A 27,494-nucleotide genomic window follows, 5' to 3' on the forward strand; every position below is an offset into this window, starting at 1 on the left:
GGTTTTTGTACCATACTCACCACTCAATCATTCTCCTGAATGTTCCACCCTCATCATGTTATACCTTTCTATCCTTTGCATATATTGTTGACATATACATTTTCCTAGGTGAGACAGTTTGTAACTGATATCATCCAATCACAAGTAAATTACTGCTCTGTGGAATAAAAGGTAATAACTAAATGGGACATGTCTCCTCTTTCACTCCCTTTTTACTGTTGTTCCACTTCTCCTGGGCTCCTGATGAAGTCTAGGGGAGAGTATACAGGGCTGAGATATGAGCAACCCTAGGATCTAGGCTTGGCTCTGCCACTAAGTGACTATATAGAACTAGGCAAATCTCTTGGCCTCTCTGGGCCATGAGATGCAACACTATAAATCAGTATGATAATACTTGCTTCTCCTTCCTTACAGCAGTAGAGCAAGAATCCAAATAAATAGTACAAGTGAGAACTCAACACAATCTACATCTGTGAAGCATCATTCTTAAGGTATATCCAGGGCATTTGGCTCCACGTAGACCTAGAGGTTGCTTTCTCAGTCCCTTGTCCGCCCCATATCCAGCTGCCTTGGCTCAGAGAGTTTGAGACTGTGCTGTATTTTCTGTCATGCTTCAGAGTGTATCAAATCAACACAAATATAAAATAAAGCCATAAAGAGAAGGCTGATATTCACCATAGAAAATGTTGGAGGGAAAGACAAAAACACTCAACGACAACTTCACAAACAACCCTTATTATGGCTGTGGAAGACACAATAGTATGTGTAATGTGGTGTTTGGGCTGTATTTGCTGCTTGGGAATCTGGTGCATTCTGAGATGGAGGGAATGCCAAGTGTTTAGACAACATGCTGCTTGGCGCCTGCAGGTTCCTGGAAAGGACTGGGGTCTCCAGATCTAGGCTGCCAGCCAGGAGTCTCAGGCAGAGACATGCATTCTACCGTTTAAGGCCTTTCTAGACTTCAGCAGTGAGCAGATACAGGAGCCCTCAAGAAGCTCTGCAAAAGCCTACCACCACTGAGATCCAGGACATAATATGCATTCCTAAGCAGGCTGCTGCCTTTGGCTGAGTCTATCTGGGGGCCTTCTCTCTGCAGGAGAGGATGCTAACAGCTACTGTTCCTGAAGGACTCATAAGAAGACTTCTGTGCACTTCCAGCCTCCCACATGAAGCTTCTGGAAGGGCTAACCCGGTTCATTTCATCTACTTACTGCCTATGCCAATCCTATCCACTCTTCAAAACCCAGTTTAAGTCTGACCTTCCCCATGAAATCACCAAAGCCTTTAGTCTTCATGACCCCTCCTGCCTCTGGCGGTCTCTTGCACTTGTTGCCTGAGATTCTCTTAAGCTCTTTTCATCTGCTGCCTTGTTAGTTAAATTTACTCTGAGTGTGTTTTATCTTGTTTCCTCAGCTGGATTGTCTGCATCTTGGGGAAAGGGAAAGTTCTTATAAATCCTGGTTCTGCTCTTGGACCAGGACATGCCTGGGGCAGCAGGTGTGTCTTCCCCACCTAGACTGAGGAATTGTGTCTCAGGGGCTGGGCTGGATTCCGCAGGAGGGAGGCCAGGGCTGCCAAGAGCAGGAGAGCCAGAGGGAAGAATCAAATGGCCTTAAATTTGATTTAAGTTTCAAATTGCTTGAACCCAGGAGGCAGAGGTTGTAGTGAGCCAAATCGCACCATTGCACTCCAGCCTGGGCGACAAGAGTGAAACTCCGTTTAAAACAAACAAACAAAAAAACAAACAAACAAACAAACAAAAACAAGCCTGGCAACTGCTGCCAAGTGTCTCATCCAAAGAAGGAAGGGGGATCGAAACCAAAGAATTGTGAAGTCACAGGATCAACAGTCAGGCAAGTGGCTAAGGACTCAGGCTATGAAGGGTCCTCTGCCACGGTTAGGAGGTTTCTTTGTTGTTTTGTGGTGCTCTTTGTGGTGTAGAAACAGGTCATTTCTCTAAAAGGATTCATGCAGGTTGGACAGTTCCATCATGGTCTGCTCCCAAGCATGGGGCCTGTAGAAGTAATGACTTTTCTTCTGGTCCCAGTCCACAAAGAGATCGTGATCCCATTCCCCTTACCTGTAAAATGCAGGGGTGAGACTCAATCCTTTCTTGAGTCCCAGTAAATGACTTGAGAGATTGTGAGCAGACCAATATCTTCTGTAATGACTGGATATTCCAGGGAATACTTTCAAAAAGTATCTTGGACATAAAAACTTTTTTTTTCATAAGCAGTGGAGGCTTGGGGTCAAAAGCTAGACCATTCCTAAAGGAAAGTTTGATAGTTTCTTCTTTGGGAGTGAAAACCCTATGCATTTAAGAACAGAAAGGAAAGCTTGCATGGGTCTGAAAATGGAAAATAGGCCTATTTCCTTTAAGAATAGTAAATTTCAGGCCAGATGCACTGGCTCATGCCTGTAATCCCAGGACTTTCGGAGGCTGAGGTGGGCAGATCACTTGAGATCAGGAGTTCAAGACCATCCTGGCCAACATGGCAAAACCTTCTCTCTACTAAAAAATACAAAAATTAGCTGGGTGTGGTGGCACGTGGCTGTAATTCCAGGTACTGGGAAGCTGAGGCACAAGAAGCAGAGGTTGCAGTGAGCCAAGAGCAGGCCACTGCACTCCAGCCAGGGAGACAGAAGGAGACTCTGTCTCAAAACAAACAAACAAACAAACAAACAAACAAACAAAAAACCCAAAAAGAATGGTAAATTCCAATTAACAACAGGAGATGGAACAAATGGTGGACAGCGACTGTCATCAGAGAAGTAAATGCTATGTCTGCAAAAAAGAGGTGAGGGCACAGTGATGCGTACAGACCCCTGGCTTTAATTATCCCATGCCTTGGTGTTACTGGTCCTCTGGAGATCTACTTAACAGGAAGTAGTGAGCTATGTCCCCACAAAAGCATCCCAGAGGCCATTTCTGAGCAAGATGGCCTGTGGGAGTAGAGTGGTCAGTTGCCATGGTTAGCAGAGATTTCCTGCTGAGAAGTCGCCCCTGTGTGTGCACAGGGACAGTGTTGGGTAGAGCAATGCTCCTTCAACTTTAGTGTGTTTACCATCACCTGGGGATCTTGTTGAGCTATACATTCTGATTTCATAGGCCTGGAGTGGGACCCAAGACTGTGTTTCTAACTAGCTTCCAGGTGCTGTCCATATTCTGGGGCTGCGGACCACGTTTTGAGTAGCATGGTGTAGTGGACACTGGAGGAAGAAGTGTAGACCTGAGCTCTAGCCCCAGCTCAGCCCTCTGTGTGTGGCCCTGGGCAAGTCACTGACACTCTAAGACTCACAATTATGTCAATAATAGTGAAAAAGGGAAATGAACTAGAAAGACTCTCCCTGGTTCTATGATGCGATGTTTCTGTTACAGTCCCACAGAGAATTTAGACCTCTACCTTGTTCTTCCTTAGAGTAGACTGTTGGCCCTAGAGACGTGCCCAGTGGTCATGTAACATGGAGATATGCTTGATTACTTCACTGTGCATGGGTTGTTTGACCAGCTTCTACCCAGTGCCTGTAAGAGTGGATACCAGACTCTATTTTTATGTCACTTGAAAGAAAAGGGTAGAAGAGACAGCAGTTCAGCCATCGCCATTCCTCTAATGGTTCAGAAATAGCTTCCCCTCTTCCCCTGTGGAATGTTTAGATTCATACTTTTAACCTGTAGCATTTTCCTACCCTTCCTGTGTAGGAAGCAGGTGCATTGGACCACCCTAAAACAATGCGTAGGCCTCAGACTTCTGAACTCATTTCTCTGAGATGAGATGTCCAGTTCATTCACTACAACAATAGTTGCCAGACCTATTACGGTTATGTAATAGGTTTCTTTTTTTAAACAGGTCTTGAAAATGTATGCATTATTCTTTAGGTAATAAATGAAATTTAAAAGACTGAAAATAAATCAGCTTTGCAAAGTAGGGGCTGAAGCTTTTCTACTAACTGAACCATCTTTTCTTTTTTATTCTTGTTACTTTTTAAGGAGCTGATGGCAAGTGATTTCTTTTTAACCCATTTTAAGGGCCCAGTTCATCTTGTACAATTCTTGTGCAAAGTCTCTACTGAGACTTTGGACTGATGCAAAAGAAGAGGCCCTTAGAGAATTATTCTGGGCATGGAGTGTGATTCAAGAAGTTATTATCGTGTGTTCTCTGACGCAGGGTGGCTCTTGCTCCCCAAGGGTCCAACAGAGAGGGGCCCAGGCATGCAGAATATTGCATGCCTGCCCTGTTTCCCCATCAGAGAAACGTTTTCCAACTGCCATTGTGGTTGTAGTAAGGAAAAACATGTCTTTCTGCCCGGATATATCAACTGAGGGATGAACGGTGAGAGAATATAATTGTCTAAGGATGACAACAGGATCAATTTCCCTTTGACACTATAGGCCACCACCTCTTTGTCTCCATAAAATTTCATTAGCACTTGAATTTAGCAGATTGGCTTAGCTGTTGTGCCTTCTGCTCTGTGTGCAACGGGCCCATTGTTCTACTCTAATTTAACTGGTTTTCTGATGGATGTGTTTATGATACCTCTTGCTGGGTATTGTGCGTGACAACTGGGGACTTGATAACTAAACAATATCTGAATGCAGAATCCCTCTGTCCAGGGAGGGGCTGAGGAAGTCACAACAGTTAATCTGTAGTAGGACCCATGTCCTCCCATCTGCAGGGGATGCTCTGTTGGCTTGCAAAGTGGAAAGATCTGGGAGGCTGAGGTCTGATGTCGTCGTCATCGGCAGAGCGACCTTGCTCCTCATTTGTGCGCACAGGCACTGAATGGAGGGAGCCTTGAATCATCTGATTTTGCTCCTTATTAGTATTTCTCCACTGTGTTCCCTGACCACACTTTCCTCCTCGGTGCATGCAAAGCTATTAGCAATGCACACACGCAGCACATCTGTGGAGTCATTATTGCTGCTGGATAGCTGTGTTTGTGTAAAATATTGAACACCCTGTGAAGATTTATAATGGTTTCCCGCCCTGTCCTCTATCCACCCCCTCTTCTCTATTTAAAGACATATTAACATCTCTAGCTCTACCTGGAGGAAAAACTCTTTGAAGTGAGACTGCACGAAGATAAAATGCCTTCTCTGAAAGCGTCCCTCTAGAATGAGCATGGAGGCCTTCTGAGAGGCCAGGGAACCACCTGAGGCACAGGGGCAGGACGTCTCTGCTGGAAGGCCTTAGGCCCCTCTCTCCCTGCTTTCTGTCCCTACTGGGAGTCAGCTCTCCCAAGCACAGGCTAAGCACCCTTGTGACCACAGTTATCTGGCCCTTGTGAGAGCTTGCTGGTGCCTTTCCTGAGACTGGAGTCCCGAGGCTTTTAACAATGTGGGTGTGCCTTGGCCAAAAGACATCCTCTGGGTTCCTTAATACTTGTCTTCACTCTTCTGTTTTGTCAGTGGAGATGCCAGTAGCTGTAATTTAGTCTTGGGTGGGAGAGAGCCAGCGGTCGAGGAGGGGGTGGGGAAATTGTCATCCTAACCCAGCACAGAGGACCTGGTTTAAAGAGGCTTAACAGACCACTGGTCTTACCAGCAGATGCACCTGGGGCTCCGAGAGTGACTTGGGCTTAGCTTCTTCAAAGGGTGCTGAAATCTCTCACCACCCCTGCTCAACCCTCTTGCTGCCCCCACCCCAATGGAGAGGGGCCCAGGCATGCAGAATATTGTATTCCAACGATGCTAGATTCACGTGCATGATATGGAAGGGTCTGGAGGGAAGAGGCTGCTGGTGCCTATGGCCCTGAGGACCAGCTTTCTCCTTCCCCCATGTCCCCAGGCCACCCCACCCAGAGCATGCCCTCGGCACACAACAAGCGGCATGTTCCAGGTTGTTCCAGGGCCAGAGAGAGTGACATGAGGCAATGTCTGTGGCAAAGCGAAAAATGTGTGCTGAGCCTTGGGAGGCGCCGATTGGCTGACAGTGAGGTAATGCAATGCAGTCTAAATGTGGAAGCAGCAGTACCAGCATCGAGGGCGTGCCTCCTCGGCAAGCCTGAGTCTCCTGCCAGCCATCTGAAGGACAAGGCGCCGAGGGGTGCTGCAGACCTCATGCAGGTGGCTGGCTCACATGGCAGGGTCTGGGTGGTAGAGATCAGATGGCAGGATCTGAGTTGTCATGTCTGTTCTCTGTCCCTGAACACACCAAATGCCACTACAATTCTGATCTCTGTTCTTCAATGGGGATCTCTTAGTGGGGAGGGCAAAGAAGCTTGAAAATGAGGGTCTGGACCTCAGAACCACTTACCCAGGTCATGGTGAGTGATGGTCAATACAACTACTGTTGAGGATTAGGATGGTTTTCTCAGTAACCAATGGCTTCCCTTTAATGATATAAACCTTCTCAGGGTCTTTCCTAAGCACAATTCTAGGTTCATATTTAAGCCAGAAGTCCACACTCAATCTCCCCATTCCAGTCCACTTCCTATGACTTTGTGTCATTGGCAATGTCCGCTACGAAGGATGGAGGAATTCAAGAGGCCACTGTGGGCTATGCTTCCTTCTCTTTAATAAGACTCCTGTTCCAGGAGAAAACTGGCCTCTCAAAAAAAGTCTTCTGAGGAATAGCAGCTACCAGGAATCACAGTTGGTGCCCCATGAACATTTCAGGTCAATTACATAAATAATAACTACCTATTGTCTTCTAGTGTCAGTACCACAGGAGTAACTCCACATCTTTGAGTTAATAAATAAATTTACTTACTTATTCAATAAATATTCTGGACTGTTTACTGCAGTTCTGACACTGTTCTAAATGTATAGGCTATGGTGGTGAGCAGAACAAAGTCCTTGGTCTCATGAAGCTAACATTGTAAAGGGAGATACAGACAAAAAGCAAGAGAGCTAAGAAGAAAATGAAAGAGGATAATGAAATACAGGGTGGCTAGTGATTGAGGCGACTGTAGTTGGGTGGTCAGGGATGACCTCTGTAAAGAGGTAACATTTTAGCTGAGACATCAGTGAAGCCAGTATGGCCATGAGAAGTTCTAGGAGAAAACTCCCTGTTGGCCCCAGAAATTAATTACAATATGAAGCTTTAGGGAAGGCCACAGGGTTGAATACCTAAGAAGAAATATTCCAGTGGTTAAGGACAACTTCTGCTTTGCCGCTCAGAGAGAAGCAGAGCTTGTCATTGAGCTAGTACAGTCCTGTGCACTCGTGGGAGTAAGGTCGCCTCCTTTCCCCAGGCACACAGTAACTCTGCTGGAGTGCTGACTCCTGGCAGTGTCTTGTAGCAAGGTAGACTGGGGGGTGGCAGATGCAAACTCTCCCTAAAGAGGTATCATCCTCAGTTATTTCCATTCACCCAAACCCTTTCTTTCCTCCAAATCACACTGGCTATATATCTGAATGTTTTCTTTGACCCAGATCCTATTCTTGGCTTCTGTAGACATTGTCTTGTTTGATCCCTATAAAAATCTGCAAGATGGATGCTATAATTTGCATTTGACTAAGGAGGAAACTGAAGCTGTAAGAGATAAGGCAACTCTCCCAAGATGGCTCTTTTGGGGAGACGTAGAATTGAGGTCCAAACTCCTAAGAAAGATGGAACTTTGGCCATCTCCACCGAGGATGAATAACTCATCAAACTATTCCTGGGAAAGGGGGTGGCAGAGGAGAGAGAGATATTGAGACAGGCTACATATCATAATATCATGGGTTAAACCAAGAGCAATTTTAGACCCCAAGGGGACAATTCGCATAGCTGCAGACATTTTTCCTTGTCACACTGGGGATGGGTGGGGAGCGCTACTGACATCTAGTGGGTAGAGACCTGGGATGAGGTTCTAAATGTTCTACAACACACATGACAGTGCCACAGCAAATAATTATTTGGCCCCAGATGTCAATAGTGCTGAGGTTGAGAAACCTTCGATTAAAGTCTTACAGTGCTCACTGTTCTCTGCTTCCTCTGTCTTCCTTCTATGGCTGCCCTCGGGGTTACTTACACACTGGATCTCTAGATACAGGACTAAAGTCCTAATGGAAATTTAAGATTCCATTTGGATGCTGCTTTTTTTCCCGAGCTCTCTTCACTATTTAAATGGTTGGTGAAGGGAGGTGGAAAGCTTGATCTCCAGGCAAGTGAGTCCCTTGGACGTGGGGTGGGGAGGGTGAAGCTCTGGTGTGGTACTGCATCAGCCTAGTGGGAGGTGCTTGTTAACCCTCTGTGCTGTGGCTTCCCCATCTGTAAAATGGAGGTGAAAATACCTCCTCCTGCCACCTCTCAGGTTTGCTGTGAGAAGTCCGTGATGTGTAACTGCTTTCATAAAAGTACTATATACGTGTGTTATTACTAATTCTTACATCATGAATAAAATGAAACCATCATTATTCTGCCCCTGACAACACCAATTTGCTGAACCATTAGAATTCTGTACATTACAGTCTTAAAGAGCCATAGAGAGAACTGTAAGGGACCTCAAGAGGTCATGCAGTAGAAAATGGCCAGTGAGACACTTGGGAATGATTAAAGTGAGGTGGGAAGACACATGGCATCTTATTCAGTTACTCAACTCTCTTTTGTTCACTTCCTTGCATCATCATTGCCTTTAGGAGTAATATAATAACTGCATTAATAAAGTTGTTATCCTCCTCACACCCCTGCCAGAGCTCTGAGGGCACAGTCTAAACAGAATAATTAATTAATGAAAATGAAGAGAAAATAGCTCAAGTGATGGCTATAGGAGATCAAATAGCAAAGAGGAAGCTGCAAAAACGTTCGTTGTTATTTGACATCGAGTAGTGCAAAGAGGGCTGGGAGCATCCCAGGATCCCCGATCAACAGGGAGAGAGAGTATCCTGGGGATTTCCTCTTTACTTTTTCTTTTTCTGCTCTGAAAGGTTAGGAAAGATCCTGAGGGCATAATCTGACCATCTGATCCAGGCCAGCATACTGCTGGAGAAGACTGTGTGGGGGATGAGGTGGTCTGAGAAGCTGGAATAAATGCAGGATCAGCTGATAAGGAGGGTGAGGAAAAGGTGAGCTTAGTGTCTGACTTTAAAAATATGTAGATGAGCTCCCTAAATAAAATACCCCTCCACACTGTACTGATGACTGAAATTCCTTTAAGAGAAAATATTTTCTTTCTACAATTAAAGATAGAATCCTATTTTTTTCCAGGGAGAAGTAATATTGTCTTAAATTTATCCTACATTACTACATGTTGATTACAAAAACTGAAGAATCTATTTTCTTTGTTTTTTTTTCCAGTTTTTAGCTCCATCCCCATCTTGCATCTTACAAAGGACCAAATAGAAGCTTCATGGGGTACAGGAAAGAATATAGCAAGGACCTTGGAGGCCTCAGGCCTCAATCTGGCTCTGCCATTCAATAGTTTGACCTTGGAGAGCAATCAGAATTCTCAGGGCCTTAGATCCTCTGCCCGTGAAGCTGAGGTATTGGACTGGATATCTCCAAGGGCCCTACGAACAATAAGATTACGGACTGGGGATGGCTTTTCTTCTTTCCATTTTGTTCAAGGAAGCCTCCTCTTCGTCATTTCTCACCTACCACCCAGCTCTGTATTTTCCCATATTTCAGTGTCCTTTCATGAAGACATATAAACAGTGGCCATGAGTCAAGGGGATGCAAGGGTATCTGTGGTTCAAGAAGACGCATGTGATGACCACGGCCAGCTGATCCCTCTTGGCATATTGTTGCCATCTCAGAAAGACAGGAAGGGTGGGTTACAGCTGCCAGCACCATCAGGATTAAAAGCAGGAGGACTTTAAGACTCACCCTCGATGATGCAGAACTCAAAAGGTCTCTGCTTCACAGCTCTGGGCCACCTTGAAGGGCAAGTTGACAAAATAAAGCAAAGCCCAGACAGCCTTACAGAGTAGTAGATTCTGCATTCCTCATTTTCATGGATAATTACCGTAGCCTTCAATTTGAGGAACATGGCAGTGATTTGTGTGCAGTTTACTCTTCTTTCAGGTGATGGAACCAGAGCCAGAGGCGTGGATGTGACTCTGTTGCCCTCTAGTGGCTAGAATGCAGTAGCATACCCAGCACCCCCTCAGACTTGGCTTGGTGGTGCCGCTGACACGTGAGCAAGGGTTCCTGGACACTGAATGCCAAGGGGGCTCAGGGAATTCTTTAAGCACAACTCCTGACCTGAGATTCTGCAGAGAGAGAGAGAGAGAGGGAGGGAGGGAAAGAGCATCATCCTTCCTATTTCTGGGAGTCAGATCTGTAACACAGAGAGGGCCTGTTTCGTCTAGAGTAACCCTGTACCCAGCTGCAGCGCTGGGACGCTCCTGCCTCTTCTGCGGTCGCATGTCCATGTTTTGGGGCAGCTAAGGCACCTGGGGTCTGCTCTCGCAGTCACACATTTGCTGTGTCACTTCTGCCTCAGTTAGATGTTTTCTCTAGCAAACAGATATCATTATGTGGTTTTCCAATTATCACTTCCCAAAGGGAGCTGGTTAATATGGATGAAGCTTTTTAACATTTGGCTTTGAAGACAGGGTTATATGTAGTTGTAGCAGAGGGAGCCAATATCTCGGTAATTGGCTAAGGTTTGCAGAGGAGCAAGGCAGTCTGGGATATGTGCCATCTCTGGGACGTGGGGTCTTTGCAGAATGTGTTATTGTGTTGTAGTCTTTAAGTGAGTTCTCAGGTAAACTGGAAGGTGGGTCTAGGTGGAGATTATTTCAAGAAGGTTAGAACTCTGGTCTCTGGTTACAAAAAGCTGGATTGCTGAAGATCATATGGGCATTGTTGATGTTGGGCTCAGGCAGAGAGTTCTTAGTAGGGTCTTCTTACCCTGACGGTTGCCCTTTGTAACAGGCAATAATACAAGAGGATTACTTTATGGAGAGGCTGAAGAGGTTAGTGGAATGAGAAGAGATGCAGCATGCAGGGACAAAGCTCAGTTTAGTATATCAGCTCCTTTTACCCTTTGGGACAAGAATCCCCAATTTACTGGGCAAAACTTCCCTCCTTCTACTTCCTCTTCCAAGAGTTTAACTCATGGAAAGGAAATGAGGGGAAATAGCACATTTCATGGCATCGAAGAGGGCATCTTTGAAACCTAGCGGCTTTCCACCTACAGACATTTAGAATGCAACTTATGCTGGCAAAGCTATTGAGGGTTTAAATGATATGCTTTATAGCGTGTTGCATTTCTTCCTTTGAAAATGAGGAGCTTGAATTACCTTTCTTGCTTCATAATAGAAATTTAGTCTTATTTCTCAGTCTATAGTTAACACATAGCAATCTGGTGCCTTCGAGTGACAATTTACCTAAAAGTCAGCATTACATAGGTAGTTCTACAAAATCCAAACTTACATGCTTTGTCTGTACACTTCTTGGTCTTCCAACCTTCAGGATCACCATTGATTCCTTTTCGTGTACCCCTCCAACCCCTGACACTGTTAAACTCCATTTCAGTCACTCACCGAGTCCTGCAGACTTTTGTTCCCTACAGCCTAACATTAGTTTTCAAGCAGATCACTCTTTTTTTATGCTATTCAAAAATCTCTTTAGCTTTAAATGCCCTCATGAGCCAAAGTGACAGAGATACTTGTGGTGTTCTAAAGTATTTGCTGGGACAGGGTTAAATGGATAGGGAAAAAAAGAAATAATAGACAGGAGGGAAAAGGGTCCCATGAAAAGCTTGCTGTCTGGTGGTGGGTAAGATGGAGTACCACCAGCTATCGCTATAGGCTGGGCCAGGCGATAGGCAGAATAAAGTGACTTAAGAAATTTCTGGAAGCACTTCACTGCACTGCAAGTCATGCCACTCTTCCTCAGCTCACAGTTGGCAGAAGCACCACTTTAAACTGGGTTCAGCCAAGTGTCCGTTAGACACATAAGACAGGGAGTGCCAATTGGGAGGACAGGTGGCCGAGGGGGGCAGAGGGACACATTCATTTATTACCCAGTTTTGTCCTGGATTGATGCTGGTCTTGGGTATCCGACAGTGGAACCACTCTAGTGCCTGACACACCTACTCTTGGCCCAGCTTTTTCACTCCAATTGGGTTGTTATACAGCACCACAAATAGGGAAAGATGGCTGGGCCTTTGAAGAGAACAGGTGGCTCCTATCAGCTGGTGCTAAAAGAGCCCCACCTTATAGATATGTTTCTTACACTCATATGGCCTTCCCTACTACAATACTGTCATAAAGTCAAAAATGTGTGTCTCTTGTCCCTTTGGGCTCCCCCAGCTCCATTTAATACCGTTCCCAATGTTTGTACCTAATTACAGATTTGAGGAGTCATAAAACCACATCTCCCAAGAGGTAGATCTGCTTTATTTTGGCTTCTGTGACACCTGATTGTCCTCTTTCTTCATTCACCTTTAATGATTTGCTTCCTTTTGTTGCTTATCAAGGACTTGTGCTCCTGAAGGTTCTGTTCTTGACTCCCTTGTCTTCCCCCAACATTATCTTTCAGGACAATCTCTACCACCTGAATGTTAATGAGCCTCAAATCCAAATTGGCAGCCCAGATCACCCTCCAGGGCTCTGGACCTGTGTCCCCAGCTTTCTATTAGACATCTCTACCTACTTGTCCCACAAGAACCTCAGACAACAAACATCTAAACCTGAATTTATCCTCTGCTCCACAAAAGTCACTTCTCTATTTCTCATTAGAAGTATAGAAATGGAAGAATGAAAAACTTCCATCCATTCTATCACTTGGTATTAACCTAGACCTTTTCCCCTTGCTCAACCCCATCTCTCCTTTTGCCTTTTACCACAAATCTGTCACCAGATCTTACAATTCTACTTCTCAAATATCTTTCCAGACAGACTCTTCCTCTCCATGTCTACTTTACTGCCCTAGTTCAGGGTTTCATCACCTTTATCTTGCCTTTGATATCTGCCTCCATGTGTCCAGGACCTGCATGCTAATCCCTGAAAGAAAACCTGGATACAGTTTTGCAGCTGAATTTTATTTTAATGAAATCTGCATTCTTGTGGATAACCTTCCAACACACTACTTCGGTAATATCACTGACTGTAGCAATAATAATAATATCAGTGACTATAACAAAAACTTTTGGCTTAAAAAAAAATCCATTTGCAACGACTTCACTTTCCGAAGTTCTCAACTGATACCCAGAGCCATTCTTTTTGGTCATATGCCAATTTTGTGAGTAAAATGTAGGGTTTCTTTATGACCATACATTTCCTATGATGGCAAGCTTATGAGGGTGGTCCTTCATGCAAGTTTCTCATCTTTCTATAGCCTGAAAAGTACTGATTCTTTTTTTTTTTTTGAGATGGAGTCTCACTGTGTTGCCCAGGCTGGAGTGCAGTGGCACGATCTCGGCTCACTGCAAGCTCCGTTTCCTGGGTTCACGCCATTCTCCTGCCTCAGCCTCCCAAGTAGCTGGGACTAGAGGTACCCGCCACCACGCCCGGCTAATTTTTTGTATATTTTTAGTAGACACAGGGTTTCACCGTGTTAGCCAGGATGGTCTCTATCTCCTGACCTCGTGATCCACCCACCTCGGCCTCCCAAAGTGCTGGGATTACAGGTGTGAGCCACCATGCCTGGCCTTGATTCTTTGAAAATGAACTCTTTTTGGCACCCTCATCTTCTGCCATCTTGGTCCATTTTGCTTATCAGAGTAAATACAACTGGTAAAAAGGTTTATTGTATTTATTCTCCCTCCAGTCTTGGTTCATAACATGCTCAGTTAAATTTCTCCTTCATTTAGTGTCTCCTCAAAGATAAATATTTTACCTTGGAAAGTCTGGTCATTTCTAAGGTTAGGAAAATGCTATCAGTCACTTTGGAGTTGCTTGCCTATGTCAGGTTGGCATTCTTGGATGAACTACAGGTTTAAGATTTGCTGTTCTGCCTGCATCACCGTGAAGTCATCTGAGATGGGCGCTGACCTGTAGCTCACAAGGAGTTTCAAGGTCTTCTGTCATCCTCCTTTCAAACACTCACAGTGATTAATTCTCCAGAAATCACTCCTGGTGCTATCACCTTCAGAAAACAATTTTCTTTCTGAATACATGTAGGGTATATAGGCTTCTCTGGTTTGGTTTGCATTTCACATTAGCCTTTTTTTTTTTTTTTTTTTTTTTTTTTTTTAATTCCAAGGAACTCTACCTTCAAAAGCAAGCAAAGCATTCTCCTCCCAGGTGGCCCATGTACTGGATTTTGGAGTCTGAATTGTTATTTCCTCACTCCTGCCTTCCTCTCTTCTTGGCTTTCTTTCTAGGGCACCTGACGTCCTTCCTTATTACTGATGGCAGCAGAGACTGAACCCCTGGGAGAGGAAAGTGAACTGAGTAATTGTTTTGCCTTTTCATGTCTGATGTATCACTCTGGGTCAGTGTAGCTTTAGTTGAAAGAGTAATGTTGTTACCCAGGAGCAGCTGTAGCGTTTCCAGACAACTCCAAGACCTCTCCAGTCCCACAGAGGTCAGTTTCTGGTCTGGGCATAATGGTCTTTTTTCCAGGGGTTGAAGCCCAGCTAGAAGCAAATTCCTACTCTGATTTCTCAAGACTCCAAACACCCCCGCCGGCCCATGAGGGCAGAGAGTGGTGGCTGGCTTTCTAAACCAGCCTAGTGTCTTCAGAGTCCTTGATCAGAGATAACTTGGGGAAAGCTGTGTCTCATAAATCCACTTTGCTACTGGGTCAGAGAGATGCCTTCAGAATGACCTTAGCTAGGGAAGGGATGGAATATTGGTTTCCCTTTGTCCCCTGCCCTTCAGTTCATGGCATAGGGTTAAGAGAGTGTCAGGAGCCTGCAGGCCTGTTCTGTGCTTAGCGTGGGGAGACATGGCAGCAAGTTGGCAAGCTGGGGTCTTCTTATTCCAAATTCAACCATTTCTTGGCACTTTTTTTGTTTCTTTTTCTGAGAGGTAGTAGACAGTGGAGCTAAATAAAATTTTCTCCCAAGAAAAAATGGTTAGAAGCAGCGTGTCCCCTGCCCAGGCCTGAAATCTCTTCATTCCCTTTCCCTTTCCCCAGGGTTCCCAAAGGTCTTCTGCATTGCCCGCCTGCTGCTCTCTTTCCTGCCCTGTTTGTTTTGATGGCATTAAAAGGCCTGCCTGCCTACTTTACAAGGACCCTCATTTCTTTACCCATCATGTTTTGATATATTTTTTCTTGCTTTTTCTTGAGGTTTGCAATCAAGAGCCCTTTAACTGAAATCCTGGGCTGCCTGCAGCAGCTGTGGGGTTCCCAGCCAACTGCCTTGTCCTCTGAGGAATAAATTCCCTTTGACAGTGCCACTTGTGAAAACACAGAGCAAGTGTAGAGTATTTTACATATAATTTAGAAAGAGAGAGGACTTATCGGTGGGTGGTAGGAAAGGACAGAAGATGGATTAATATTTTTTCTTTATCACTTGGCATGTTAAACTTAATTATATTTCTTGAGAGACCTCTAAACAGTCATAATTAGAAATTATGATAATAGCTGTGGTTGCCTTACACATGTTCATTTTACTGCTTGCTTCTTTGCGAATGTGGGCTGTGATTAATAAATAACCACCAACATCATTAGGACAAGACCTCTCCTTGCCTGCTGGGACCCCTTTGACTTTGGATGGACAGTGTCAAGGATCAGGAGCACCTAGACTAGCCCCATGAGCCATGGCCTTCATAGGCGAGATGGTCATTGGAAATGAAGTTGTTGGCACCGACAGTCACAGTTATGAAAATAAGAATTTGGATCTCAGATTTTTCTGCTCCCTCTTCTCCTGTGTATTAGTCCGTTCTTATGCTGCTAATAAAGACATACCCGAGACTGAGTAATTTATAAAGGAAAGAGGTTTAATGGACTCACAGTTTCACTTGGCTAGGGAGGCCTCACAATCACGACGGAAGATGAAGGAAGAGCAAAGGGATGTCTTACACAGAGGCAGGCTAGAGAGAATTAGAGCCAAGTGAAAGAGGAAACCCGTTATAAAATCATCAGATCTTGTGAGACTTATTCACTACCACAAGAACAGTATGAGGGAAACTGCCCCCATAATTCAATGATCTCCTACCGGGTTTCTCTCACAACACTTGGGAATTATGGGAGCTACAATTCAAGATGAGATTTGGGTGGGGACACAGCCAAACCATGTCATCCTGTCTTGGTCATTTTTTTTTTTTTGACTTACAAGTATCATTTATTCACTCACTTATTTTTGTGCAGGGATGACAAGAGAGTCACAGGAATATCCCTAAATACTTATGGTATCATTGTAAAGAGAAATAACCCAAGAAGAGAGTGAAAAAAGAACCTCCTAACCAAGGGCTGCAGTTGAGTACTAACCACTCTGTGGTGAGAAATAGGAAATTTAGTATTAAGTTAAAGCAAAATCCTCTTTAACATTTCTGAGGTCTATTCTCATGTTGATTACAAATGGGAAAAGTGAGAATTAGCTTACTTCTAACCTAGCTGCCTGTTTGGCCCTGCAAAGGATTTTAGAGACCCCCTTCATTCTGTTTATTTTATGGAAGAGGAATTTGAGTCTGGAGGAGTTAAGACATTGACTGGGCAAAGAGGCCCAACCACTCATGTTCAGACCTCCCTGTGAGACGCCATATAAGAATATCGAGAGAAAACCTTTTACCCTCTAGGCTGTTCAACCTTAGAAATTCATAAGAGCCCCCTTAGTAGTCAATTATGAATGATAACAATAAAGATCCATGTTCAAAGTATTGAAAGCACTGTTTCAATAACTTTCTTACAGCATGGGTGTATGACAGACCAGAGACTAAATACGGAGTCCTAATTCTCAAGACAGTCTCAAAGGATATTCAAGATCAAATTTAGAAAATATATTGTCAGAAGCCTGTTCCCCAGAGTCACATTCAAAGATTTTTCTCAGAGAAATTTTCCTAAAGGCATGATTCTAAAGAGATCTAGTACAAGGCAAAGGATTTCGATTTTTTTTCCCCTACTACTTCCTCATCTCCACCCCACAAGTTGACCTGGAGTCATCTTTGGTCCTTTTGAGTTTTAAGTCATCATCTTCCCTCAGGCTCAAGAGGAAGCCTGCTGTATTTTGATGAGACAACTCACCTTTGATGTCACAGTTTTCACTCTTCAAGAACAAGGAGTCATTAGTATCTTGACATCTAATTGTATAAGTTAAAGCACTTCCTGGAAGCTCAAAGGGAAACACTGAACTCAACACACAGATTCTGCTGGAAGTAAATGACTCTGTCCTATAAAAGGAGGAGAAAGAAATTCTATTTGAGTAATGCCATTGAAATATTAAAAGAAATTCAGAGGGAAAAATATCCAAGTGAATAATATGTATTGGATCTCTGGCCTCTAATTTGACATTCAGGTCAGATCAAAACTAACCCTGTGAGATTCTGGAATTTAATGTCATATAAAAATGCTACTGGGCAAGGAACTTTATTACACATGATCATAAAAATATATGGGAGGCGCCATCTCTGGGTATTTTTCTATCAAATCTTTACTCATTTCACAGTCTTTACAAACAGAAGCCAGAAGTGCTATATTTGAACATCTACATTTGTTGGGATTTCTTAAAAAAAAATAAAACAAAAAGAAGAATCACATTTTATACGTGTTAAATGGTGTAGTAGTAAACCATGTTTAACAAGTTGGGAAAAGCTTCAGTTTTCATTGGTGTACAAAGCTGCTACATGTAAATATTGGAACCACTTTTTAAAAGAGGATTGCTGCAGTCAGATTTTTTAAAATAATAAAATAATCACAAAGTTCAACATATGGTGTCTTCATGTGATTATAAGTGTGCGAGTGTGTATACATGTTTTTAATTCCTTAGGATTAGCAGAATGACAAAATGTGTGAAGAAGGATAGATGATGGTTATTTCAAGCAGCACAAGAATTTGAGGAGGAGGTGGAGACTAAGAAGAGAGAGAAAAAAAGATCAAGCAGGACAAGGGACATGGGTACAAGACTAGAAGAAAAGCTGGATTTCTTTAAACTAGAAAAATCAAAGACATCTGTTCCCCTTATGGCAATAACCACATTTTTCTAGAAATTTACACATTAACATCTAAAAATGGATTTGTGCTAAAAATACAAGCTATGCTCAATGCATGACTCTTGAATGACTTTCTCCTATGATTCCTTTGTAGTCATATGGCAAGGCCATGCCCTCATCTGACATTTTTTTTAGTCAGGAAATACCAACTTCAGTTTTCTTTGATCATGTGATTTCCTTGGCCTGGAAACTCTTCTCTGTCTTTCCCCCTAACCAACTCTTACTCATTCTTCTAGACTAACTCAGCTCTTTAATCACTGAGAAAACCTTCCCTGCCTATCTTTGTCCCTTCCTTAGTTTTACTGAATTTGCCTGCCCTGTACTCTGATAGCACATTGTATTTAAATAAACACTTATGGTCTCTCCCACTAGGCTGTGAACTTCTTAAGTGAAAAGCCATGTTTTATTCAAATCTATATTTCTGGAACCTAACACAGTGTCCTAGATGCTCGATAAATATGTTTTGGACTAAAATATGCTGCTAGTTTAATGCTCCAGTTCCTGATGAAGCCAAGGCTTTCTTTCCCAGGAGACAGTCAACTCAGGGGGCATGTTTGGTTTAGTACCTTCCAGCATGTTGTTGACAAACACCATAAACTCTCTGTTGCAAAGCCAGAACATGACCTTTTCCACAAATGGAGTAAGCGTTTATTGGGGAATAAAAAAGTATGATGATTGTTTTTAAGTAACGTATAAACCTAAGTGTCTCAATAGAAATTGTGAGAAATATTTATTTACTGCGAGAGAAACATTTTCCTTAAGCTTTCATTGTTTTAGGTAGTCTTCCTTTTCCTGTTCCCCATCCTCCTAGGTTGAATTCCCTGATTCTGGCTGGCATGCTCATAATTTCTATGATCACAGCCCCATTGTCTGTTGGAGCTGAGGGTGTTGTAAGTTTTTGTAAGAAGGCTTTGATAAGTTTTAGAGGTGTAGAGAAAGAGCTCTATCTCCTCCCTGGGAGAATACTCCTTTCCCTACACCTCGGAGGACCAAATCATGTCTTTATTAATATGAAGCATTCATTCCAGTGGCATATTTTATTCATTACAAGAGGATCAGTAGTTTGAGGAATCAGAGATGAATTCTAATGTATGGAATCCTTTCCCGCTGAGGTTCCATGAAAGCATTTGATCCTTTTTGGCCTGCCCCCTTTGAGCTGGCTCCTTTATTAATCCTAAAGGACCAAGGTGTAAGAACTCAGGCAGGACAACTGTCTCTTTAGGCAAACCCGGGCTCTGATCCGCTTCCCTGACACAGTGATCTCACCTCCTTTGGCTCAGTCCTCTCCTTCGTCATTGGCCCAGCTATGAGTCTGGAAGTCCCCACAGTGCCTTCTTTGGGTCAATACTATTATCATGCACCTGCTACGTGCCTGGTGCTGCGCTAGAGACTCAGGATACAGATGTGTAGAGGGAAGAGTGTTTATTCTTGTGACCTTATCATGGAGAGCTTTCAGATGAGATTTATTCCTACCAAATTTATTATTTGAGTGAAACTGAACAGTTCCATTCTGATAAGTAAGGGAAGAACCAGGCATACTATGTTGCTATTCTCCACGATCTGTGTTAAGGTTTCTGTGGATGTGTGTGTGTGTCTACTTAAAGAAATGGCAGTCTATCCCTCTTACATCCTCAGATATTCACAGAGCCCCTCGGTGACATTTTTTGGCCTAGGCTTTTTAACATTCTAGAGTAGAAGAGTTGACTGGTAGGAACATTTCTAAGTGCTCTTTTGCACCATAAAGCAAGAGGAGTGTAGCTGTTAGGGGAACTTGAGAAGTTGGTTAGTGTGTAAGTGATGTGAGAAAATTCTAAGTTTTCCAGTTGAAAAATGGAGACAGGAGGGAAATGGCCCTTTGTTAAGAAAACAATGTTAAGGTATTAAGAAAACAATGTTAAGGTATAAAGAAAACCAGAGACATGAAACAGAAGTTGGACTCTGAGAGTCTTGGCGGAGATGGTGGTAGTTTTAGCCTGCATAGGTCTGGGATAGGAGTCACTTGCTGTCCACTGGCATCAGAGGACACAATGGAGTCTTTGATGTGGGTCTGAAATGTTACAACTTCCCACCCCCACTTAAAGATGCCTGGATGGAGAATATGAGATGTCAGTTGTGTTCTGAAAACCCTAACCTAGATACACCTTCAGCCAAAAGAGAGACATGCTACCATGGTTATCATCCAAAGCCACTCTGTAGAATATAGCCCAAACATCATTGTGTGTTAAAACATTTCTCTTTACTGTTTTCACATAAATAGATTAATTTATACAGATTTGTATTTATTTACATATTTGTGTATATGCTGCACTAAATCCTCACTACTGGGACATTGTTTAGGAATCCTGGTAAAGGGTGTACTACCAACAAGGAAAACCTTCTTATTAAGCTCAGTGTCACTTGATCCATTATATTTAATGCCAGGAAGGGTATATATACAGATTTAGAAATTACCTTATTTCTTTGTCGACTGAGATGGGTAATCTACTCAATAACCATTTAATGCCAATGCACAATGTTCCAGGATGCAGAATTGAATAGCCTAGCCTGGGTCCCTCCCCTCAGAGAAGATTACAGTGTAATATGATAATTATTACCATAGTGCTACCCCTGGGGCAGAGGACACTCAGAGAAGGGGTGTCTGATTTAGACATGGGGATCACTACAGCTGCCTGGAGGAGAGGAAGCTTAAACTGTGTTGGGAAGTGTGAGTAGGACACAGATTGGTAAGGTGGGGGTGGAGAGGTATTCCAGAAAAAGGGCTGGGCATAGGGAGGCTTGTGGCAATCTACGATATTTGGGAAGCTATGGGTGGGTTAATACTACGGGCATTAAGTATGCTTTGGGAAGGAGTGAATGGGGATAGGATTCAGGGCACAGCTGGGCCAGGTCACGAAGTAAATAAGATCAGAAAGACTTTGAATAGCTCAGTCAGGACGGAGATTCATCTTGAAACTAATAGCTGGAGACCTTGATTGACTTGAGAAGGAAGAGAATCATGTGATCCTATTTACACATGGAAAGATCATGCTAGCTGTCATTTGGAGGAGGAAGTAGTTAAGGGCAGAGTAGAGATAGGCAGATATCATGAGATAACCTCCATGAAAAAAAAAGGGTGAGGTGGCACAGGTGAAAGTAAACTTAGGAAAGTAAAGCCAGGATTCTAAAGAAAGATGTTATTAATTAAACTTACTGTTTAGGAGGATGATGGAGAAACCCAGGTCCTGGCAAAAACGGTCACACTACTTTAAAGTTTGGGACTAAGAAGGAAATGAATAGGATATCATGAAAGTAGGCTCTGTGATTTTCTTAGTTTGTAGGGAGATGGTAGAACTTAGTGGTTAAGCACTTGAGCTTTGAGCTCTGAAAGATGTGAGTGGATTCCTGGCCTGATCTCATACTAGCTGCATGACCTTGGTTGACCTTCAGCATTCTCATCTGTTGAATGGGATAATAATAATATATGACTCCAGGAGTTCTTGTGAGAATTTAATCAGAAAGTACATGTTAAATACTTTTTGGCACCTAGTAAGTGTTCAATAAATTACCACTTTGCTTATTTTTATAATTGGTAATTAAAAGCCAGCAAAAGTATGCTTGTAGTGGAAACGGCACTACAGGCGCAAGTACTAATGGGGCTTGGGCTGCCAGGAAACTACCCTGTGGTCTCCTTCTGATACCTGGCACACAATTTTCAGGGATCTTGGAAAACGTTTACCTCATATGCAAGTTCATGCATGGTACCAGCAAACAGGGATCCTTGAAGAAGTGAATTCACAGCTGTCTTTACCTTCTACTATGTAACAGAATGTGAGATAGAGAGAAGGAGAGGGAGGAGAGAGGGAGGGAGAGAGAGAGAGAGAGAGGAGAGAGAAAGAAAGTGACAAATTAGATTATGGAATGGAAAGTTACATTTGGGAAGGCGAAGAGTTTTGTCAAGTTTCTTAGCCTTTCTTAGCCTCATTTTAAAATGATGTTGGACTAAGTCCAGCTGCAAACTGACAGCCCATGCAACTAGCACGTGGAAATATTTTAAAAAGCTGAGCCAACGTTTAAAAATTGGAAATTTGTCAATTGAGGTAGCTTATTCCATAATAAGTTCATTTTTATTATTTATTCAAAGCTAAATAATTTTATTCAAAAATAGATTTCTGGATTCTGTTGAAAAATCCTAAGATCTGGCCAACCAGGCTCCTGCTCTTTCAAGGGCGTAAGCATTGCTGCCCCTTTTGGGCAAAGAATCAGGTTTCTAGGTCCTCAAGGCTCATCACTTGGGGTCTGTGCTGGTCTCTCATGCCAGGTCCCCTTCTCTTATTTGCAAACTGTCTCTGTTTGATATTAAAATTTGTAATGGGGAAACACTCACTGGTTTCTAAAACCCTATGTAGATTTAAATAGTTGATGATTCTGTGAAAAAAACAAATGCCTTCTAGAGAAAACATACGGGCTGGGCAGAGCCCAGGTATTGATGTCCTTGATGAAGCTGGTTTTCGTATTCTGAATGTTGGAGATTGAGAGATCCAAAGCCATTCTCTAAGGTTGACACCAAGGTGCAGGTGAAACCATGGGGGGCAGGTGTGGGGAGAAAGGGAAGGAGTTGAAGGAAGAAATCTACAATTGCTCGGAACTCCACATCCACTCAGCTGCTGTAGAATTTGAGTTGAGAGGAAATGCAGAGGAGAATCTGCTGCATAGGACCACTGGAATATAGATTGTGTTTTGGAAATGACTGATTTATCAGGTGGAAGCAGAGAATGATAAGCCAGCTCCATGCTGTTCTCTCCTTTGTCATGTTCCCCTGCCCCTGGCCCTTGGCCTTCCTCTTACTTCCCTCCCTGACACCCCAACTCTGTGCAGCATTTGCTCCCCCTCCACCCAACTCCTCCTTGCTTTCCTGGCAGTTTCACCAAGAAACAACCGGGTCTCCATGGCAACGTGAAGACAGCTGAAAAATGGCAGCTAAGTGCAGCTGCCCCTCATTTAATATCGACTCTGGCACTGACAGAACAGATAATGGGCAATAACACACCATTATGTTGTGGGAAAATGAAATGCTTCAGCAGAAGGCTGTCATGCTGGGGGGATTTATTTGTTACTGTACCAGCACCAGTTTCTCTTTACGTCCCTTCCGTTCTTTTTGTTCCCTCATTTCCATGCCAGTTTCTCTCTCCTCCTGGTTTCTCTCCCATTCCTCCCTTCTATAGCTTCTCTTTTTTGTACTTCCTTTCCCTCCTCTTTTTTTTTCCTTCTCTCTGAATCACTTATGGATATACCAGAAAGCATACATATATAATGCAATTGTTTGCATGATGACTTACAAGTTCCAAAGCACATTCAAATACATTGCTTTTTCATTTGGAGGGTGAGGCAACCCTATGAAGACAGGTAGGGCCTAGACACTGATGTTTATTTTGCAGATTTTTAAAGGGGCTCAGAGAAGTTGAACCCAAGATCAGGCAAGTAAGTGTCAGCAGCTGCATTGCAAGTCAGATTTTCTAGCCCCTAGACAGGACTCTTTCCTTTCTACGACATGAAAAACTTCAGAGTCACCAATTTCTACCCACTTTACTAGCACCCTGTCTTCTTACTGAATAATCTGCAGGTGCAGAGAAAGTCTTCTAGGCTTTGAGACTTCAGAAGGTCTTTAGATCTTTACTTATATTGCCAGTCACTTACAGATTCTTCCAGACAAGTGCCTTTGAATTGTTGATAAGATTGGTTTATTTTTGTTTTCATTTTTACTCTTTAAACCCAAGACCTCTATCTGCTCATTACCTCCTATTGCATCATTATATAATCATGAAATCTTGGTATGCAGAAGGGCGTGGTGTGCTCTTTGACTTGAAAGTGGGGGCATTTTGGTGGCCAACAGCTTTCTGTTTTGCAAAAGACCGTGGTACATTGAGGTCCAGAGGACATCACTGATGGACTTGGCATGAGGAAAACCCTTCTCTAAGTTGTTGCTGTAGTTTAAACTTGCTTTCTTACATCCTCTTGGTTGGATTGTCATAGCACCCTCATCTTCTGTTGAAATATCATTTAGTAGACTCTAAATTCTGGAAAGATCTGAGATCAAGTTTCTTAGTTCTTTGGGTCTTGAAAGGACTACAAATGGAGTGAGAATGGCTATTGCAAACATGTTTTCATTTCTAGTTATGGCTGGTGAGGGAAGAACTAAATGTCAAAAAATATATGTGTACATCTGTAGAAGGTACAGTATGATTAATGAATATAGTGGTTTTCAATCGTATGAAAGAATGATTTATATTGATAAAGAGATCAATGTTTGTACTTCCCAGCAAATATTTTTTAACCTGGGATCTCTGAGCCCCTTGAAAACATGTGCAAAATTTTGTATGGATAAGGCAATGCAGTGCAGTGTTTCAACCCACTGATGTTGAACATACTGACCAGGATTTTGGCTCTGCCACTTGCCAGATTTGTAGCTTTAGAAAAATTACTTACACTCTTCAGGGCTTAGATTTTTGAACTAGTCTGGGACTCAACTGAGATTTGCTATTCTGTATTGTTTCTTTTCTGTCTGTAATGCTTTGTTCTCATTCCTGCATACTGAAACTCTTCCTGCAGGTTTTTCTCTCTGGCAGCCATCCCCAGTTTTAGCTGTGGAAACTCAAGTAGGCCTCTAACAAAATGTTCGGTGGTGGTGAGAAAGCTAAGGAAAACCAGCTGCTAAAATTACAGCAAGTCTCTGGTTGCTGTTGCTTGGTTTCTCTCCCTGTATAGTTATTTCCCGTGCATGGTTCCTCAAAGTGAAATGAACCTTAGTGTCATATCACATAATCATGGAATGTTAGAACTGGCAGGAACCAGAAATGATTCCATTTCTGTGGTCTGCCAGTTCAAATCCTTGCTGTGTAGAAAGCAAGTCCTTGACCAAAGGCCTGCCTTGCCAATCAGCCTCCTTGCTATTAATATATTGTCCCTCTGACTCCTTCAACTTGTTTAATTGCGTTAAGTTCTTAAGTGGATTTACTGCCATTCCTTATCCAGATCTGAGGCTGTATGATATAAAGATAACTAGTGTTTGTTTAGTATTTATGCCATTTTAGTAGTTATATTTTATTCTTAAAAAGTAAAAGTGACTGGTTCAGGAAATAAGTACTCTCAGGATTGAGACGTATTTTTACATGTTTCATTATTTTGATAAATTTTAAAATTAGATTTTGTATTAAGAAGACTGTTCAGAAATTATCCCCATTATCTCATTTTTATTCATTATTCAAAGAAATGTAAGAAAATAATAAGCCCTATATCTAGCTATTGGAATTTTGGAACTTCCGAGGCAACTGTGAATCTAAAGTTAGCCAGAGAAAAGGGGGCACAGAGTCTTTAAGCAAGAGGAGAAAACTGTCTCACAACCATAGTTTTTTGTTTTGTTTTTTCCCTTGGAAAGGAATAGAGCTAGCCAGAGAACTTAGGGTCTAGTTTCCATACCAGGTGGGAGGGTTAGAGACAGCAAGTGAAATTGGTGGAGAACTTTGGAAGTTGTCAAATCTTCATTGAGTGAGAAAAATAAAGCCGGGACAGAAGTACCCCAAGGGAGACCACAGAAGGAAATCCTAACAGAACATACATAGCTCAGGAGACCAGAATCTTTTAGGTCAAAAGCAACAACCTCAAGAGAACTTAAGAAAACCAAGTGCATTCTTAAACCAGAAAAGTACACTCAGAAATCACGGAGAACTCAAGCAAAGGACTTTCAGGCACCAACCTCTCTTACAAGCTCTATTATAGCACCAGTGAAATAATTGATATTCATGAAGATCATACAATTTTAGACTCTTTGGGTTGGTTGGAGCTTAGAGATTATCTAGTTCAGGGCTGCTCAAGGTGTTTCCTGCACATCAGTGCCGTCCAAGAGCTGTTTGTTACTGATCCATAAGGATATAAATATGGAAACTGAGAGTAAGCATTTAAGCACTTTTGTAGTAATTCCATGTGTGGGAACACACAGGTGAGGGAGAGTGGACTGGTCTCATTCAAGAGGGTGTCAAACAGTTCAGCATTTTAAAACTTACTTGGTGAGTCATATGTGGCATGAGCTGGTAGTTCTTCACAGTAGGGCATGTATTGATCTGAAAGGATGGAAAAATCTAAAAAAACAAAATAAAACAAAATTGGCTGTCTACTAAAAAGATCTTGTGAAGCCCCAATCTAGTGAAAAAGCCTACTTTTACATATGAAAAGATAGATGATTTATCCAAGAAAATATAAAAAGATGATGGCAGAACCCAGAATATGGGATTAACAACATTTTATTAATTAAGCAAATTATGCCCAACATACTCTGCTTCTTAAAATAGGCAAAGCATGCAACACATTGTAGAATTAAAAAAAAAACAACATTAAACATTTGAGACCTGTGGGCTCTTAAAGGTTGAATCATTCCTCCATGGACTTCACATTTCAAATAAGATTTTGCTATATATACACATACAACTGTATCACCCCACAGAAAACATATTTTGCACTTGAAGTTTGTTGATCTCTTGGGGCATTATTTTGTTTCTGGGAATTCTTAAAGAATATAAGGCTATGCTGGATGGCAATTTTCTGGGTCAATTGTGCCCAAGGCACTCCCTACAGTAAATTAGGTAATGAAACAACTCTTGTGGGCCCTTATGATGCAATTTAGGGCACTATAGTGGTAATAGACTAGCTGGGGGCTCAGCAGCTAGTGGAACTCTAGGGACCTCAAAGCATGACTAAGCCTTCTTCAGTGCCCAGTTTTCTGCCGTGGGATGGTGTTAGGCCCGGGAAGAACAGAGCCTAAATGCACCCCTCTACCCACTTCCACCGGGATCTTGACGAAGGTAGGGATGCTCCTCGTATTTCCACGGTTAGATTAGGCTAATTGTCCCTTACAAGTTGAGGTTTTGAAACAACTGGAAGTGGATAGAATCACAATGGTCATATTACCATGATAATAACAATATCTTACATGTATACCATTGAACTTTTATCTCATTAGGTCCTCACTATAGTCTCACTATAGGCCAAGCAGCTACTTTTAGCTGCTTTGTAATAAGTAAGCCAAATAAAGGCTCAAAGATTGAACAGATGTATTGATTTTACCCCTTAGTTAAAACTAAGACCCAGGGCCGGGCGCGGTGGCTCACGCCTATAATCCCACCACTTTGGGAGGCCGAGGCGGGTGGATCACAAGGTCAGGAGATCGAAACCATCCTGGCTAACATGGTGAAACCCCATCTCTACTGAAAATACAAAAAAAAAAAAAATTAGTCTGTTGTGGTGGCGGGTGCCTGTAGTCCCAGCTACTTGGGAGGCTGAGGCAGGAGAATGGCGTGAACCCGGGAGGTGGAGCTTGCAGTGAGCTGAGATCGCGCCACTGCACTTCAGCCTGGGTGACAGTGTGAGACTCCATCTCAAAAACAACAACAACAACAATAACCAAAAAAACTAAGATCCAGGATGGGTACAGTGGCTCAGGCCTGTGATCCCAGCACTTTGGGAGGCCAAAGTGGGAGGATTGCTTGAGGCCAGG

General features: G+C 42.8%; 1 protein-coding gene across 45 annotated transcripts in view; it reads left to right on the forward strand.

Moving 5' to 3' along the window:
- The window catches only part of NRXN3 (neurexin 3), a 1,722,001-nt gene that overhangs the window by 418,315 nt on the left and 1,276,192 nt on the right, over window positions 1–27,494 (forward strand). Inside the window, exon 1 of one of the 45 annotated variants that reach the window (XM_063793842.1) lies at window positions 26,630–26,802. The exons of the other annotated variants lie outside the window; for them this stretch is intronic. Within the exon in view, the coding sequence (XP_063649912.1) occupies window positions 26,763–26,802 (40 nt within the window). The 5' untranslated portion in view covers window positions 26,630–26,762. Of the gene's footprint in view, window positions 1–26,629; window positions 26,803–27,494 lie in introns of those variants that run through there. 45 annotated transcript variants of the gene reach the window in all.

Source organism: Pan troglodytes, chromosome 15 (assembly GCF_028858775.2).
Source record: "Pan troglodytes isolate AG18354 chromosome 15, NHGRI_mPanTro3-v2.0_pri, whole genome shotgun sequence".
NCBI classification, from domain to species: domain Eukaryota; kingdom Metazoa; phylum Chordata; class Mammalia; order Primates; family Hominidae; genus Pan; species Pan troglodytes.